This window comes from Neoarius graeffei, chromosome 3, assembly GCF_027579695.1.
Source record: "Neoarius graeffei isolate fNeoGra1 chromosome 3, fNeoGra1.pri, whole genome shotgun sequence".
Classification (NCBI taxonomy): Eukaryota; Metazoa; Chordata; class Actinopteri; order Siluriformes; family Ariidae; genus Neoarius; species Neoarius graeffei.
The window spans coordinates 79,868,102-79,885,626 of NC_083571.1; the positions used below are offsets into that span (position 1 = coordinate 79,868,102).

Genomic DNA, 17,525 nt, shown 5'->3' on the forward strand with positions numbered 1-17,525 from the left:
GCTTTAAAAGTGTCCTTCAGGTTATTTTTTTTTTTTACAGTTTAGTCATGTTAACTGCTTCTTACAAATACTGTTTTACATCTAGAAAAGCAAAATCTGTGTTGCAGCACGAAGTTGTGCACAAAGCATGTAGATTTGATTTTGGGCAATAAATTAGCTGTAAAAGCAACCTCACAGTTGCTTTTTTTTTATCCTCAGGTTGAGAAAGTAGCTCAAGTGTGGATAATTATTTCTTAGTCTTATCAAAAGATTATCATGGGTTTAAAGCGACGCCTAGATGTGTCCAAACTTTTGACTAGTGCTACTTCTGTTAGCCATAAAAGTACAAGCACTGACAGGTGAAGTGAAGAACACTGATATCTCATTATAATGGCACCTGTCAAGGGGTAGGATATATTGGGCAGCAAGCAAGACAATGGTCAGTTCTTGAAGTTGATGTGTTGGAAGCAGGAACAATGGGCACGTGTAAGGATCTGATTGACTTTGACAAGGGCCACATTGTGATTACTAGATGACTGGGTCTGACTGAGCGTCTCCAAAATGGCACGTCTTGTGGGGTGTTCCTGGTATGTAGTGGTTCGTACCGAACAAAAGTGGTCCAAGGAAGGGCAACCGGCGACAGGGTCATGGGTGTCGAAGGCTCATTGATTCACATGGAGCACGAAGGCTAGCCCATATGGTCCAATTCACAAAGCACAAACTGCAGAAGAAGTTAATGCTGGCTAAAAGAGAAAGGTGTCCGCATTAACTTTTTAATATAAATTCCTGGACTACTGTTCTTGCGAACGGAGTGCAGCAAGGTCATGCACGTGCTGCAGGAGCGAGCAGTGACTCTTGTGAGTCAGTATGCCATGTGACATCATGCTGTCAATATCAGGACCTGTCTTGCATGCATTTTTGTGACCAACGTGCACGTGCGCATTTGCAATTTTACTCTGGACCTAATGTGAAGTAGAATCTTTTATTTTTTTAAATAAACATGGCGGGCGGCACGGTGGTGTAGTGGTTAGCGCTGTTGCCTCACAGCAAGAAGGTCCAGGTTCGAGCCCCGGGGCCGGCGAGGGCCTTTCTGTGCGGAGTTTGCATGTTCTCCCTGTGTCCGCGTGGGTTTCCTCCGGGTGCTCCGGTTTCCCCCACAGTCCAAAGACATGCAGGTTAGGTTAACTGGTGACTCTAAATTGACCGTAGGTGTGAATGTGAGTGTGAGTGGTTGTCTGTGTCTATGTGTCAGCCCTGTGATGACCTGGCGACTTGTCCAGGGTGTACCCCGCCTTTCGCCCGTAGTCAGCTGGGATAGGCTCCAGCTTGCCTGCGACCCTGTAGAACAGGAAGGATAAAGCGGCTAGAGATATTGAGATGAGATGAGATGAGAATAAACATGGCTTCTATTGGTGGAAAGTTCAAAAGTAAGAACAAAAACTCTTTAATAAATAAGCAAAATATTATTGTGTATCTCGAATAGTTGGTTTGTGAAATAAATCTGTAGTGAGGGTGTGTGTGAGGGTTTATTTTATGTTTAAACAGGGTTCCCTGACTGTAAAAAGTTAAAGCATACATTTGGTTCTACAAAGTCTGTGCATTTTATGACCCACATCTTGACAGGCCATCAGTTGTAAGTGGGAGAGCCATTTTGTGTTTACGCCCTTAGAGCTCTTTGCACAGCCTTACAATGCTGATGTTATTCCCAGAACAGACTGTGTGGCCCTCCATCACACTAAAAACAACTTCAGAATGTCAGAACAACATTAATGTTCTTATGTATTTTTTCTTCTCCTTTTTTCCCCCCCTTATGAATACAACAGTCAATATTTCCAGAATGCAAATATAACGTTAAAGCAATGCTTTGTGTCCTAGAGTAGGAAACTAATTATAGAGCAGCTACATGACTGCTTGATTGCAGTGGTACTTACGGTACTTCCAGAATATTGTTGTGATGTTAGTTTAATGCTGTAGCATACTTCGAGCCATGAAGTGTAGGGGAGGATGTGGAAGGGTTGGGGTTGGCGTGTCCAGGCGCATGCTAAAGGGATGTGCAGATTACAGCCTGGAGAGGTCTCGTCATCTGACGGCAGGAAAACTCAGCATGACTCGTCACATTCAGCTGAATAAGAAATGTAGTTTATGGAGGGGTTTCAGAAGTGGAACCAAGCAGGACCTATTTTAACCAAGTCAAATGAGGATACACTGCTCCTCCCCCTCCCCAATACTGACTGACAGCAGAAGCAGCTTGTGTACATAGATTTCACTGAGGCAGGGCAACAAGATTAATGACCTAACCTCAAAAGAAATGGAGTTGAGAGGCTATCGCACTTGACTTGTGCTACAGAATACTATCTAGGGAGTTTTTAGAGTAGCCCTGGCTGTAATAGTTCAAGAATCGAGGACTCTACAGTCTAACAGCTCATATTTTGAGTGGTTTGTTTTTAGATATAACTTTGTTCAACCGTATTCGATACAGCAGATGTGTTTCCCAAAGAGCTAATATTAATCGGGTTGCCACGTTTCAGCAAAAATGTTTTGAGACAAGCTAAAAAAAATACCTGGGCATTTTGAAAAGGCTGAGAGAGATTTTTATAAAAAAGTTTGCATGGGAAAACAAGGTCCCTGTGATGCACACACATTTCTGATGGACGAATGTCCTCCTTCCCAGTCTGCCTTTATCTTTGCAATGTCTTGCATTAGAAATAGTTATGTAGCCGATCATAGATACATTGCTTACACTTATAATTTTTCTTTGTTTGCCGAGATTTATTCGATTGAATTCCGATCGTTTGCTATAAAGCAAGGTCGTGGAGTGTTTTATAAATTATCCCAGCTTGGCCTGAAAATTGTAACACTGGCAACCCACAGTGAATGCTCATTAATGGTCTTAACTGAAAATGTTCATGGCGTGAACATGAGGAATTGTGATTTCTGCCCCAGTTTGTGCATGCAGTTAAAGGAACAGTCCACCGTACTTCCATAATGAAATATGCTCTTATCTGAATTGAGACGAGCTGCTCCGTACCTGTCCGAGCTTTGCGCGACCTCCCAGTCAGTCAGACGCGCTGTCACTCCTGTTAGCAATGTAGCTAGGCTCAGCATGGCCAATGGTATTTTTTGGGGCTGTAGTTAGATGCGACCAAACTCTTCCGCGTTTTTCCTGTTTACATAGGTTTATATGACCAGTGATATGAAACAAGTTCAATTACACAAATTGAAACGTAGCGATTTTCTATGCTATGGAAAGTCCGCACTATAATGACAGGCGTACTAACACCTTCTGCGCGCTTCGGCAGCGCATTGATATCTGAGCTCCGTATCAATGCGCTGCCGAAGCGCGCAGAAGGTGTTAGTACGCCTGTCATTATAGTGCGGACTTTCCATAGCATAGAAAATCGCTACGTTTCAATTTGTGTAACTGAACTTGTTTCATATCACTGGTCATATAAACCTATGTAAACAGGAAAAACGCGGAAGAGTTTGGTCGCATCTAACTACAGCCCCAAAAAATACCATTGGCCATACTGAGCCTAGCTACATTGCTAACAGGAGTGACAGCGCGTCTGACTGCGTCTGACTGACTGGGAGGTCGCGCAAAGCTCGGACAGGTACGGAGCAGCTCGTCTCAATTCAGATAAGAGCATATTTCATTATGGAAATACGGTGGACTGTTCCTTTAAGTTTAGCTTGGTGCAATTCCCACTTTTGACCACTAGGTGCAATCAAAACTCGGTAGCTCTAAATGGAGCAAGTCTGTATCTGTCAAATAACAGTATTTTAAATTGATCACTCAAAAGGGTACTTAGTATTTCAGTGTTTATTTTAAAAAGTATAGCATTGAGAATAAGGCCTTTCTGAAGATTAACACTTGTTGAATGGCTGATGTACACTACCGTTCAAAGGTTTGGGGTCACTTTGAAATATCCTTATTTTTGAAAGAAAAGCACTGTTCTTTTCAATGAAGATCACTTTAAACTAATCAGAAATCCACTCTATACATTGCTAATGTGGTAAATGACTATTCTAGCTGCAAATGTCTGGTTTTTGGTGCAATATCTCCATAGGTGTATAGAGGCCCATTTCCAGCAACTCTCACTCCAGTGTTCTAATGGTACAATGTGTTTGCTCATTGCCTCAGAAGGCTAATGGATGATTAGAAAACCCTTGTACAATCATGTTAGCACAGCTGAAAACAGTTTAGCTCTTTAGAGAAGCTATAAAACTGACCTTCCTTTGAGCAGATTGAGTTTCTGGAGCATCACATTTGTGGGGTCGATTAAATGCTCAAAATGGCCAGAAAAATGTCTTGACTATATTTTTTCTATTCATTTTACAACTTATGGTGGTAAATAAAAGTGTGACTTTTCATGGAAAACACAAAATTGTCTGGGTGACCCCAAACTTTTGAACGGTAGTGTATGTGGAGGCTCTGCCCCACCTGCACGTTTGGGCAAGCAGTGGCTGAGCTACAGTTTCCTTTCTATTCCATCCTGCAGGAACGCAGAACAACTGAAGCAGCTCCACAATCAGGTCCTCCTAGAGCAGCAGGAAGCGGCTAAGTGGCAGCAAGTCCAGCAGCAACAGCCTGAACAAAAAGCCCCACTCCTTCAGCAGCAGCCACCCCAGGAGGTCCCGCCTCCATCTCCACCTCTTCCCCCTCCTCCCTCCTTCCAGGAGCTGGAGTGCAGCACCATGCAGACGAGCACGTTCAACTATGCTCGGCCCAAGCAATTCATTGCTGCCCAATCTCCCAGCAGTCCCAGCAGTGGGTCGGTGAGCTACTCCACCCAGTCCTCCACCTCGTCAGGCTCCAGCCTGACTTCGCCACTCTCGCCCACCGCTACTCACAAGCCATTTGGCCGTGTCACCCTGCCACCTTTCCAGCCGTTACCTAAAGGAGGCAGCGTGGAGTCACCAGGCTCTCCTTCGTTCCCACCTCCTCCTCCACCCTTCCTCAGCTCCAGCACGGTCACCTCTCCCTGTGGCCCAGCGCAGGACTTTCCCCCACCACCTCCTCCACCCCCGCCTCCTGTCACAAGTCCCACCTGCTCCGATAGCTCATCCCCTTTTACACCCAAGCCCCAATCTCCTGCTGGGTTTTTGGTGTCTGTGCTGCCGGCCACACCCCCTGCACCACCTGTTAATGCGCTGGGGCTGCCCAAAGGAAACGGCACAGTGTAAGTACCTATAATCCTCTGCTTATTTTAAAGCTGATTGGTATTTTGATCACAATTTTTGGCTTCCTCTATTATTTAATCACAAGTTCCATATTTACATTTCCTTGTGCACTGTAGTGTGAGAATATGCTAAATTCAATTCGGTTGATCTAACTAAGAGCAGGAGCACATGCTTCATCCTAAATAAAGCCAGAGATTCACTGTCCACTGAATGCACACCTTTAGTGTTCATCAGATGGTGTGCACTTGAGCACTGTGTAGGGAGCACGCTGTAATTTGGAATGTAGCCGTGGACTCCTGCAGCTGCACTGTGGCTCCTGGATAGAAGATCATGTTTACATTCTTATAAAGCATGTTTATAGAGATGGAAGGACCTTTTTAGAGACAGGAGGGGAATGTTTATGTGCACGCTGTGTATGAGTGTGTGTTCTGAGTTAAAACAAAAGGCTTTATCAAAATGTGTGTTTATGCCTTCGAATGTCTCAAAATGAGACTGCGGGGGACACCAGTGTCCAGGACACACACGGTTCACTCGCTCCCTCACTTTCAGTAACTAGTCAGGGACATTGTGGATCCTGAGCCTATCCTGGGATCACTGGACAAGAGTTTACCTTGGTTAATCTGCCTTCTGGGAGCTGGGGAGAACCCAGAGGAAACTCGCATGGACACGGAGAGAACGTGCAGAGAAACTGTACAGTCAGTAAACTGAGCTCAGCATTAAACCAGGAACTTTGGAGCCGTGAGGCAGCACTACCAACTGCACCACCGTACTGCCTTTTGCACACTATACTGTACAACTACTAAACTCCTCCACCAACTGGGCAGTGAAACCTGGTAACCTTTCTTTTATCTTAGAAATAAGATCTCTGCATTGCTTAGATTAACATGGAGATCTTTAGCGGTGTGCCGTCTTGGCTTTATTCACGTTTATGAAATGTATACTAAAACCAAAAATCACACTTCATAAAGACATCTTTCCTTATATGGTGTTCCTCCAATTGCCTTTTATGATCAATCTCTTGCAAGCCCACACACACACACACTTACTTCCTTGGTCTGATTTCTGGCATTCAGAATGACGACGATTAAAGAGCACGGTGGAATTTCAGACCTCTGATTCATTTAAAAGACTCGTGCACTCGTTCACAATGAAATATTTTTGTTTTTATAAATAGAAGTCTTTAAACTTCTACATGGACACCTACTTCTGTCTACAAGGCTATTTCAGCAATGGAAAAAAGAGAGAGAGAGACACGTTTCTGATCATGTCAATATTTAGTCAACACTCAGCTGACATGATTTCCCACCTAGCCAGCAGACAGGGGGCGGGGCATCCAGTGCCCGTCAGTCACAACTTCGTCTGCTGAGTTTGAGCTACGATTCCTGTGAGAGCTGGAAGCGATTTTTAAGCCGAACAGATGTTCGCAAGAATTGACTCATTCCAGACAGGATACGTTCCATGTTTTTACAACTGCGAGATAAATTCTCACATGTCCATGACACTAGAGCAGTCTGATGGGTTTGGAAGAGCTTTTCAGCACATTGAATGTTTTTCAGCAACAGCCAGTTGTATTAAAATGGTGACACGGAGAATCAAATAAGATTTCTCTCCTGCAATCATGCTAATTTGGTGTCTGAAATTATTATATGACTGTAATGTTATATTGTATTACAGAATTCCTTTGATAAGTCATTAATCATTTATACCCCATATGGATGTCTTGCACTACCTTTGCATCACATTGCTAAGTATACAAAGTTCTATTTTATTTATTTATTTATTTTTTTCCTAATGGATCTTCTTCTGTATGTTCTTTGTCTGTCTTGTATCACTGTCAAACAGCGGATTCCTGCGCAAGAACACCCGCACACCACGGATCGTAAGCGACTCCGAGATCCAGGACTCGAAAGATGCCGTCATTCAGGACCTGGAGAGGAAGCTGCGCTTTAAAGAGGAACGCGTCAGCAACGGCCAGCAGGTGTGTTATCTGTTTCAGACTGCAATAAACACCTGCAAGTCTTACAGATAAAGGAATTATTGAGAACCTCATTTCCATCGACTGTATCTGTATCATACAGTATGTGTGATTTCTCACAAACAGGAGTTTCCCTGAAAAATGTGTTAACTTGAAATTCACTTTGTCTAATGTGAACTCGCCATCCAATAATAACGACCACCCCAGTTTTCTGAGTAGGAATTCAGCATTGAAGGGGCATTTTCTTTTTCTGGTCAGAGGTCAGGAATTACAACCTCTAATTGAACGCAGCATTAGTTACAGTATTACTGTATTAAAAATAATTTGTAAGCCATATTTTTTTTTTCAGTACAAGTTAATCTCAATTCTTGAGGCAGGGGTGGCTCAAGGGGTTAAGGGATTAACTCTGGGTTATAGCGTCTAGTATTGGACCCTTGGGCAAGGCTCGTAACCCTTTTGGCCCAACCTATTCACGTCGACCTTTTCTAGATGTGGTGGAAAAAGATGTAAGAAGAAATCATCTCGATTCTTATTTACAATACTCGCTCCTGCACTACTGAGGTAATTGGAAGAGATTACGTGGATCTCTTGGATGGGAAAACGTTAGAATATTTCTGGTTGAAATAGGAAGTCACCACCTCAGGGTAGGGACTACATCTGTGTGGCAGCGGGGGCGTGGTCAAGCATCGGTCTGTGACCGGAGGGCGGAGTCAGGGAAGGTAAGTGGCAGAATCACTGCACCTGATGTTAATTAATGTGTTTGTGTGTCTTCCCCAGTGACCGCGCCCTATTTAAGGAGGGAGAGCGAGAGCAGAGGGAGCTCTTCCCCGAACCAGACGCCGGTTGCGTGTGTCTGTGTTTATTTACCAAGAGACCACTGAAAAGTGTGACAATAAAAAAAGGTTTACCAACCTGAGCTCTGTCCTGCCGTCTTCTGTGCTCCGCCCATACATAAGAACTGCTACAGTGGTGCTGAAACCCGGGATAATATTTGGAGCACAGAAGACGGCAGGACAGAGCTCAGGTTGGTAAACCTTTTTTTTATTGTCACACTTTTCAGTGGTCGCTTGGTAAATAAATAAACACACACACACAACCGGCGTCTGGTTCAGGGAAGAGCTCCCTCTGCTCTCGCTCTCCCTCCTTAAATAGGGCGCGGTCACTGGGGAAGACACACAAACACATTAATTAACATCAGGTGCAGTGATTCTGCCACTTACCTTCCCTGACTCCGCCCTCCGGTCACAGACCGATGCTTGACCACGCCCCCGCTGCCACAATCTGATATTGGGCATCTTCTAAAACCTCTCTTCAACTTCCTGTTTACCTATGAATAAGATGTCCAGAAGTTCCTCTGGACTATAAACATAACCTCCTACCAACATTGGTCCACTTCCTAGTAGAAACCCAACCAAATTAACCACCTCCAGCACTGACTCAGCATGGTCACTAATAATCCATGTAATTCTGCAGTACTCATCATTTCAATGACCAGTAGTGAGAGAATGTGCCCGTTTGTCTCTGACACACTAACCTTGGCTCTCACCCATTAATCCTGCTTGCTTTCAGAGGTTAACCTATGAAGAGAAGATGGCTCGCAGGCTCCTGGGGGCTGACAACGCAGCCACAGTGTTTAGCACACAGCAAACGGAGGAGGAGCCCACTACACAGGTACACACACTCAATAATATACTATGTTTGCTACAGTGCGTCTCCTGGATGTGAGACCATGAGCGTCTGCTTACATTTGGTTATTTTTGAACTGGCAGTATCTCATTTAAAGTTCCCATTAGTAGTATTCTTCCATTAAAGTGGTATTTTGTAATTTTGTGCAGTCATGCATTTTTCAGAGAGTGTCCATAATCATTTCGGTCCTAGGTACATAACGAATCACGTTGAGATCTGTTGTATAGCAGTAGTTTCGATGTATGTTTTTCTGGCCTGGAATGTATTTCCTTTCCAGCTAGCACGAAGCTGCTCAGCCCTGCCTCTTTTTTCCATAAAAGGCAACTCGTATCACGAAGGGAAGTCATGGCGTCATGGTTAGAGAAGCAGCTTTGGGACCAAAAGGTTGCTGGTTCGATTCCCTGGACCAGCAGGACTGGCTGAAGTGCCCTTGAGCAAGGCATCTAACCCCCAGCTGCTCTGGCAAGAGTGGCGGCGTGCCTTCTGTCTGATTTAAGCAAAGAAAAACTAATGATGCGATTATCAGTTTGGACGGTAGCCTGGCCAAAACTAAACTGGTTGGTGAAGCTTGTCAACGTTTACAATGTTATACAGGTTCTAAAAATTACACACCATCCTTTTAACACGTGTTCAAGTTCATTTGAAGGGGAGGGGGATTTATCAAATGGTGGCAAGTTCTCTAGCCATGTGACGCTGAAATCAGGACTCTGTTGATCATTGATCAGGTAACAGTAGTACTAATGTACAGTATATATTAATATGTATATGCATATTGAAATGTGATCAGTGAGGAAATCCTGCTTATTGCTCCTTTAATCTGAGTTCGACTTGCACATGGCTGCTTTGTCAGGTAAAGTATGTGGCATTTTTGTAAAATGTATCTTAAAAGAAAAAAAAAGATACGACTATGAGGTAAGTTCATGCCTGCAAATCCACATCAGCATGCGCAGTAAATTATAATACACCCATAGGTGTGTTGTACAACCTGAGCGCAGGATATGATTTCCTCAGATAGCGACTGCCTGTCCTCTGATCTTTCTGCAGGAAAGCAGTTCAGCTGATTCAGAATTTGTCCCTCAAAAGGTTATCCAGACTTGCTCCACTTTTCTTTCTGTCTTTACCTCTTTCACTTGGTCACTCTCTCACTTGTCCACTCCTGTGCTGTGGTTTGAAAGTATGCCAGCTACATTCACTATGCTTTTGGGGTGTGTCGCCAATCAAAGCCCATGGTCTGAGCTGTCCATAATTCAACTGTCCCTTTTAATATTACCTTCTGGCTTCAAAGCAACCTTTTGTGTATGTGATATGATCAGGAGATCTTAATGACTATAATTGGGGTATAAGAATCGGAGAATGTGTCTGAGCCAAGATGGGCTTTGATATGCTATTTAAAAAAAAAAAAATCTTCCAGAACAATGCTGATTCTGTGGAGGTCACTTGAATCTAATGTTCACTGAATGCTCGGTACGTCTGTGTGTGTGTGTGAGAGAAACCGAAATCCACATTTCTTCACATTTTCCCATGGCCATGCTTTTCCACTTCATAACCTCAATTATTTCCCCCATATTTTATGGTGCAAGTTAAACTCAAGTGCCTAGCACATTCTACTCTTCTAACTGTGGTTTTTTGTTTTTTTTTTCCTCTCCTCCCTCTCTTTCCTCACTTTTACCCGGTCACAGGAGTACAAGGTGTCAAGCTTCGAGCAGCGGCTGATCAGTGAGATTGAGTTTCGGCTGGAACGCTCCCCAGTGGAGGAGAGTGACGATGACGTCCAGCACGACGACAACCTGCTGGGGGACTGCGTGGCGCCTTTCTTCGACCACAAACTCAAGCACTTCAAAGTGTTTGAGGGCATGCCGGTCACCTTCAGCTGTAAGGTCATCGGAGACCCGAAGCCAAAGGTCCGAGGTCACTGTAGTTGTTTTGAAACCCCAGATTATCAGTGTTTTTTGTGTGCATTTCCAGGAAACACAAACTGAGTTTAGTTGAAGGATTTTTATTGAGAGAGAGAGAGAGAGAGAGAGAGGAAAAGCTAATGGGGATTAACAGTGGAGTTTTAGTATTATTAAAGTTGATGTTTGTCTGCTGCTGACAAATCACTGCTGGGATTCCTTCCATATATGGCTATGGTGCTTTCTCTTCTTTTGCGCTCTCTCTCTCGCTCTCTCTCTATATGCACACACAGGACATAGAAAAACACTTCCCATTTTTCATTCAATTTTCATGAGAGTGAATGTAGGTGCACAATAATCTTTATACTTGTGCATGTGTGTGTGTGTACATTTATATGAATATAGAGGATATTACGTGGTTGCACGAAGATATGAAGTTTATATTCAAGTGATAAACATAGTCACGAGTGAAAATATTTTAAACACAAGAAGATGAACTTCATATCTTCGTGCCACTGTGTAATGTTCTTTTATATTATATGAATATATCATCACAAAAAAAGAAACCAAGTTAATAAAAATTTAAAATTTTGAGCCGGTTTGCCATTTTGACAACGTGTGTCTAGTCAGCAGGAAAACACTGGGAGTGATAGTCATCTGAGCGAAATATCAAGAAATGTCACTCAGACCCGCCATGTATGTTGTATGAAAAATGTGAGTTTTTCCAATGTAAACTTCATATCTTCAAGCCAACATGGTGGGTTTTTTCTTTTTTATTATTATAGACATATTCACAAACAAAGTACTCAAATTTATCAAACCAATTCATCGATTTCCTCATGCGTGACATAGAGATTTGTCACGGTTTTGGTTCTCCATGTTCTGGATGTAGCTCGTCTGAAAAATACAAGTGGTGTATTTCCCAGTAAAACACTTGTCCAGATAATATATACACATGCGCACGTCTGTATGAGAAACAGAATGTTGGAGAATGCCATTTATGTGTTGTGTTTGTGTTTTGTGTAGGTGTACTGGTTTAAAGATGGAAAACAGATCTCTAAACGGAGCGAGCACTACCGCATCAGTCGAGATCCAGATGGGACCTGCTCTCTGCACACAGCTGCTGCCTCTCTGGATGACGACGGAAACTACACCATCATGGCTGGCAATCCTGGGGTAACACCTGCATGTCTGATCCCAACATTTTGGCCTTAGGATTTAGGATAGAGATTAGATCATTTTCTCAGGCTGTTAATGCAAAACTAAAAAGATGGTTTCCAAGACCTTAAATATGATTAGGTGAAATGTGTTTGAGCGAATAATGACTCCTTTTATGAACGTATGTAATTGCTACACACACTCACCAAAGCTTTGAAGAACCAAGCGTGTATGCACCATTAACACACTTCCATACACAGTCATTAACACTACGTTCAGACTGCAACCTGAAACGACCCATATCCGATTTGTTGTGAAATCCGATTTTTTTTGTTAGGCCGTTCACATTACCAATTATATGAGACTTGTATGCGATCTCCAATATGAACGGAAAACGACCCAAAAGTGTCCCGCATGCGCAAATTGACACGTAATAAGCACATCTACGTAATACGTAAACTAAAAAAAAGGGCACTCTTCAAGTTTGCAAGTAAAGCATGGAGATGACGCGAGACCTGGCGATGTGGTTTTTGTGGCGGCGGCGGAACTCACACAATAATCTGATTAATGTGGGCAGCAGACTAATGAGACCGAAGGTGTCAAATTACTGGAAATTTCCAGAACAGTCTTATTATCTTGTAATACAGGATGGTTTAACATCCAGGTCCCTACCAAATCCACCATTAGCTTGATCAATTCTATAAAAGTCTATTTAAATTCTGAAAACTGTACAAATGTTGTTGTTTTCCACCAAAGAGGCGGGATTAGCCAACGCAGAATAGTGGCGTTTGTCTCTTGTTGATGACGTGTAGGTCGCATGAATGCGACCTGTCCGGTCAGACTGCAGTCGCATGTGAAAATAACGGATATGCATCGGAATTAGGACCACATATCCAAGCGGCCTGGGTCGCATGTGAAAAAATCGGATCTGTGTCGTTCAGATTGTCAATAACAAATCGGATACAGGTCGCATATGGGCAAAAAAATCAGATATGGGTCGTTTCAGGGTGCAGTCTGAACGTAGTCTAAGTTGCATCTCTCTTGTCTTCTACATTAATGCTGGAAACATGTCTCATCTTGTTATCTCTAGCCGCTTTATCCTTCTACAGGGTCGCAGGCAAGCTGGAGCCTATCCCAGCTGACTACGGGCGAAAGGCGGGGTACACCCTGGACAAGTCGCCAGGTCATCACAGGGCTGACACATAGACACAGACAACCATTCACACTCACATTCACACCTACGGCCAATTTAGAGTCACCAGTTAACCTAACCTGCATGTCTTTGGACTGTGGGGGAAACCGGAGCACCCGGAGGAAACGCACGCGGACACGGGGAGAACATGCAAACTCCACACAGAAAGGCCCTCGCCGGCCCCGGGGCTCGAACCCAGACCTTCTTGCTGTGAGGCGACAGTGCTAACCACTACACCACCGTGCCGCCGCGCTGGAAACATGTTAACCCGTTAAATTCCCAGAATGTATTTGTGAGCCCAGACTGTAGTTACTGAATAATTCCAAGAAAAATTATAGTCCTGTACACTACTTTTGTATTGAAGAATACACAGGCCGTGAATAATCTGCTCCCTGTCTTGCTTTCTCTCAGGGCAGAGTGAGCTGCACCGGCAGGATGATGGTGCAGGCAGTGAACCAGAGGGGGCGGAGCCAGCGCACTACACCTGGCCACATCCGCAGGTAAACAAGCTTCATCCTTTTTTGAAGCAGAGCCGTATCCATCATCTGACCTGTAATTGCACCCTTTTGATTTCCTGTGCTATGATTTATGAAGGTTGAGATTGAGTCATTTGTGTTTTGATAGCTAACCTCTCCTGGTTCATCCAGGCTTTTTATGAATATGCTGAGGGTGTGTCTTCGAGTAAAGCTGCCTGCATGTTTGAACACTTTTTTTTTTTTTTTTTTCCAAAAAGCTGACCTTTTAAAAGACAACTGATAGAGTACAGTGTGAGTCTGAATGTTGTTAGGTGTGTTTCCTGTAAACGTTTGAAGGAACAAAGAAACAACATAGTGTGTTTTTTTATGTAGCTTATTTTTATAAAAGGCAGGTGCATGATTTCCAGTATGATCATGTAAACATTTTAGACCGCTTTAGTCCTCCGTCCTCTTGGCACCTCTCATTCTTACTCTGCCTAAACTGCTTTTCCTCGGACAGACCCCGCTCCAGATCCAGGGATGGTGGCGAAGAGAACGAGAACATTCAGGAGCGTCACTTCCGCCCCCATTTCCTGCAGGCTCCAGGTGATCTGATTGTCCAGGAGGGGAGACTCTGTCGCATGGACTGTAAGGTGAGGCCGTGATCTCTCACACGGTCTTTTAACTCCACGCTAACTTCAAAAGAGACTCTGTATAGGCTGATATTCTGATATATTCAGTGCTTGTTGTACACAATTGTGTAATGTTTGTTTTCTTATAGAGTGTGTGCGTCTGTGTGTGACACACACACACACACACACACACACATATCTGTGAAATGTTTCCTCCCTGTGCATTCCACATTGGAGAGGGGAAAAAAAATCCAAACAATTTCGAGGCAAGATGATTCAGCGCCTCTCAAATGACGAATGGCTTCCAGTGAAAGACGAGAATGCTGGAAATATTCTCTTGGATATTTACTTCATTATTTTGTTAACCGTTTGATCCAGAATATTTGTTTTGTTTCATTACAGTACAGCTCGAGTCTTCAGTTCTGTCCACGATCAGTGTTATTCGTTTTTCCTCATTCTTTCTCTCTCTCTCGCTTTGTGCCATGCTGCATAATTATACTGAAGCCACACTGTTCCACATGCTTTAAAAAGCCTATAATCAGGAGTATTATACTTGCACTCATGCAAAGAGGCTGCTGGTATTTATTTCTTACTGATTTGTTTCCTACCACTCTGCAGCTCTGAATTTTCCAAGCCAAAAACGTCCCTCAGTGCAGGAGGACAGGGATGGCTAAACTCTCACATGGGACCAAAGCATTTGCTTTTCCTCTCTAGAGCCCTCTGTAGTGTGTATGTGATGTATATGCACGCGAGATCTGCAGAAAACATGAACGGAAAACATAAGGGATTACTCCATTCAACGCTACTTTATCGATCTCTCTAATAAAAAAATAACAGATTGTCCATGTGTGCAGGATTACCTTGAGTAAAAAGGGACAAAACATTGAAACTTGCAAACAAATACGTACATAACCTTCCAAAGTTTGTATTTAAAAAATTTACGTTGAGGTCTAAAATATTAAATGTTGAACAGAATTATAGACCATATAATTTTTGAACGTGTACAAAATTTATACAGATTAGGAGTGTTACGAACAAACAAAAAATGGAATTAAAATAAGGCATTAATTACACTCTGGTACAAAAATATTTAACTAAAAACATTTAAGTTAATAAGAAATAAATATACCAGAGACGTGCTGCATTTAAGAATAGCAGGTAATCGAGAGCGACAGAGTTCATGTGAATGCTTTCATGCATAACTTTGTTTAAAAACATATCCAGACCCTTTAGGTGTTTTTGTTTTTTTAAGTTATATTTGCATGTTGCATGAATGTCATTTGACATTGAATGGGAGGGGGGTTTAAGGTTTTTTTTTTTTTTATTCAGGTAAAAAAAAAAAAGCCATTTATTGGAATCAAATTTATTTTATTTGGAATTTTGTGTAGAAAGTTAGAAAGCAGCAGAAATTAGGACAATGACTTTAATGAAAACTGATTTGGAGGCAAGTTACAGCTTATTATTTTCATTAAAATCAGCCGTAAATTGACAGTCCATACGTGTGGAAGATGTGCATGAAAGGGTTAAATAGATGTGCAACTGAACACGTGATTTGTAAATATAATTTGGTGGTATTTATTTTCGTGTTCTTGCTCTCTCTCTTGCTTGCACACACACACGCATGCACACACACGGGGGGACACACCCGAGGGTGGGGCAAGTATTAGGTTTCTAAAGTGAGGATTGTTAACAAAAGAGCTTAAGTTTTTAACATAATCCCATTTCCCATGGGAAACCACTGAGCACCAGCCGTTGCATCCATATCACATCCGTATCAGCTTTCAAGTAGCAGAAAGACCATTTGGCATAGCAGTGCAAGAAAGTCATGTGTAAAATTTTGCTAGAATGTATTCGTCAGAACAACTGACTCAAGAAATGTCTAATCCTCCTTAGGTAAGTGGGTTACCCACACCTGATCTGATCTGGCAGCTGAATGGCCACACCATCCGTCCAGATTCCTCCCACAAAATGCTGGTGAGGGAGAACGGAGTCCATTCCTTGGTAATCGAGCCTGTCAGTAGCAGAGACGCAGGAGTTTATACATGCATTGCCAGCAACCGGGCCGGACAGAACTCCTTCAACCTGGAGCTCATTGTTGCTGGTATTCCCCCACAACCTTTACTGATAATGAAGAAGAACAGACGTGAACACCTTTATACACAACAAACCATTTGTCATTTGTTTAGTGCTAAAATGTCTCACATAACAGTTTTTAATGTTCTGTGTTACAGCTAAAGAAATGCACAAAGCTCCTTCCTTCCTCGAGAAACTCCAGAACACAAGCGTTGCCGAGGGTCACCCTGTGCGCTTGGAATGCCGTGTGTCTGGAGTCCCGTTCCCTCAGATTTTCTGGAAGAAAGAGAATGAGTCAATCACTCACAACACAGACAGGATAAGGTATTTTACTTTCATCACTCAGCCTTTGTTGACTGAACCGCAAGTTTCACTGATCATAGTGCATGAAATGATTTATATTTAAAAAAAAAAAAAAACCTCAAATAGGAGCCTAAGAATAACAAATGAATAATAGACTAGCATCACCTCCTTTTTTTAAATTGCACAACAGCAATTAGAGTGGAGATATGTTGTCGATATTGTCATAGAAACAAAACGTGTGCAGCCATGTGTTAAAGCTTTTTTTGATGAAGCACTGGGATGAAGCGCTCCCCAGTGCCCTGTTAGCACTTTTCTTCCAGAGAAAAACATTATATGGACATGCCCTAATATACAGTCTATATATAAATATATATCCACTTCAAATTGAGACACATTTATTTTGGTTTTGTCTTAGAAGTATGGACATTTTAAAGTATGTATTCATAAGTATATCAAAGATACAGTATTTAGTATTCAGACACCGCAAATTACCAACATTAGTACTTTTGTTGCAAAACCATTGTTGGCAATTACAACATCAAGACGTTTACAAGAAGTAATTCAGTTTTTGCAGCGTTGTGGCTCAGTTCTGGTCCGTTCATCTTGTCCGGTCATCTTCACTTCCCCAATGTTCCAAAAGTAAATTTGATGGCCTCGCAAATTTCAAAATCCTCTGTAAATTTTCCATGAGATTCTGTCTGAGGTGGTTGTTTTGTTAAAACTCCCCAGATTCACTGTCTTGGCTGATGAGATGAAATTCTCCTCTCACGTTCCAGTTCACACCTCCATCCACCTTTCCTTTGATAACATGTAATGCCCCAGTACCAGTTACAGAAAAGCAGCCAAGTATTACGATGCACCCTGCCTTCAGGTCGTCCTGCAACTCTTTTCGAATGACTGCCAGCTTCTCTCTGACCTTCCTTATCATTTAATGTGGGAGTGTGTTGGGGAAATTTTGCATGGTGCACCTAGATTAGTTGTGGCTAATGCATATTATTA

General features: G+C 42.7%; 1 protein-coding gene across 4 annotated transcripts in view; it reads left to right on the plus strand.

Annotated features, from left to right (window-relative positions):
* palld (palladin, cytoskeletal associated protein) overlaps nucleotides 1–17,525 on the plus strand; it is a 178,636-nt gene that overhangs the window by 153,522 nt on the left and 7,589 nt on the right. For 3 of the 4 annotated variants that reach the window (XM_060917423.1, XM_060917425.1, XM_060917426.1), the window contains 10 exons: nucleotides 4,479–5,159; nucleotides 7,003–7,138; nucleotides 8,705–8,806; nucleotides 9,866–9,904; nucleotides 10,501–10,722; nucleotides 11,740–11,889; nucleotides 13,475–13,563; nucleotides 14,039–14,171; nucleotides 16,044–16,251; nucleotides 16,382–16,547. In XM_060917423.1, coding sequence (XP_060773406.1) covers nucleotides 4,479–5,159; nucleotides 7,003–7,138; nucleotides 8,705–8,806; nucleotides 9,866–9,904; nucleotides 10,501–10,722; nucleotides 11,740–11,889; nucleotides 13,475–13,563; nucleotides 14,039–14,171; nucleotides 16,044–16,251; nucleotides 16,382–16,547 — 1,926 coding nt within the window. The remainder of the gene's footprint in view (nucleotides 1–4,478; nucleotides 5,160–7,002; nucleotides 7,139–8,704; nucleotides 8,807–9,865; nucleotides 9,905–10,500; nucleotides 10,723–11,739; nucleotides 11,890–13,474; nucleotides 13,564–14,038; nucleotides 14,172–16,043; nucleotides 16,252–16,381; nucleotides 16,548–17,525) is intronic. The other variant, XM_060917424.1, reaches the window with a different exon arrangement.